Raw genomic sequence first — 1,082 nt, forward strand, 5'->3', positions numbered from 1 at the left:
CCCGAAACCCGAAACCCGAAACCCGAAACCCGAAACCCGAAACCCGAAACCCGAAACCCGAAACCCGAAACCCGAAACCCGAAACCCGAAACCCGAAACCCGAAACCCGAAAACCCGAAACCCGAAACCCGAAACCCGAAACCCGAGTACTTGAGAAATTCCTACCTCTGTGTTGATCATGTATCCAGATCATCCCCCTCCTATCATAGATGACGTTGTCATGACGTGTGGGGCGAGTCAAGTGAGTGGATAGTCTTCGTTCTAGTATCTATCTCTGTGTTATAGGCCATTGACATGGCTATCGCTGTTCTCGCTAACACGAATGGAGAGGATACAATACTCTTGCCTCAGCCCTCCTTCCCACTATACAGTAAATGCTATGCATCTGCTCACCAGATGCAGAACTCAGCCAGGAGGGATGTGCCTTAGATACCTTGTGCTCTTCGAGAGGTATAAACGTCGACTTTTATAAGTTACGGAGCGATAGAAAATTTGAGGTTATCTATAGCAATGTCCCTATCTTGTGTAACTGAGTTACTTCAGGTGGATATGACCTCCCTGCAACGCAGTTTGGAAAGTAATAAACTTAATGCCAAGGGTATACTCCTGAATAATCCTAGTAATCCTTGTGGCAGTAACTGGACACGTGAACATATAGGAGACATCGTAGCGCTATGTCAAGAGTAGGCTCAGACATCCTATTTCCGCCTGATCATCATCATATCTGCTTATAAGTAACTCAGGTTTGGTAACTTACCAATAATCGCCGATGAGATCTACCATGATATGGTCATTCGGTGGGAACTTGAATTCACCTCTATGCTCTGTTGCTCTTCAGTCATTTGATGGACAGCCAGTGATCCCCTTTGCCTCCGTCTCTGATACAGTACCCATTCTCTCAATTGGGGGAATTGCTAAACGGTGGGATGTATGATTTATTCTATCATGTGCCACTTCCGTGTAACTAATAAGTATCCTTCCTATAGCGCGACTGTGCAGGTTTATGGTACCTGGCTGGAGAGTTGGTTGGGTCTGTCTTCATGATAGAGGTAGCGCTAAGAAGACATGATGGAGCTCAAAGT

At 46.0% G+C, this 1,082-nt stretch overlaps 1 protein-coding gene across 1 annotated transcript; it reads left to right on the forward strand.

The window, feature by feature from the left end:
• Positions 1-285: 285 nt before the first annotated feature.
• Positions 286-797, forward strand: Pmar_PMAR011070 (tyrosine aminotransferase, putative; the record flags this gene model as incomplete). Its single annotated transcript, XM_002781436.1, has 4 exons — positions 286-370; positions 430-497; positions 544-683; positions 744-797. Coding segments are annotated over 4 exons (347 nt in total), but the record flags the coding sequence as incomplete, so codon positions are not given.
• Between the last annotated feature and the right edge of the window lie 285 nt (positions 798-1,082).

Source organism: Perkinsus marinus (genome assembly GCF_000006405.1).
Source record: "Perkinsus marinus ATCC 50983 genomic scaffold scf_1104296942460, whole genome shotgun sequence".
NCBI lineage: Eukaryota > Perkinsozoa > Perkinsida > Perkinsidae > Perkinsus > Perkinsus marinus.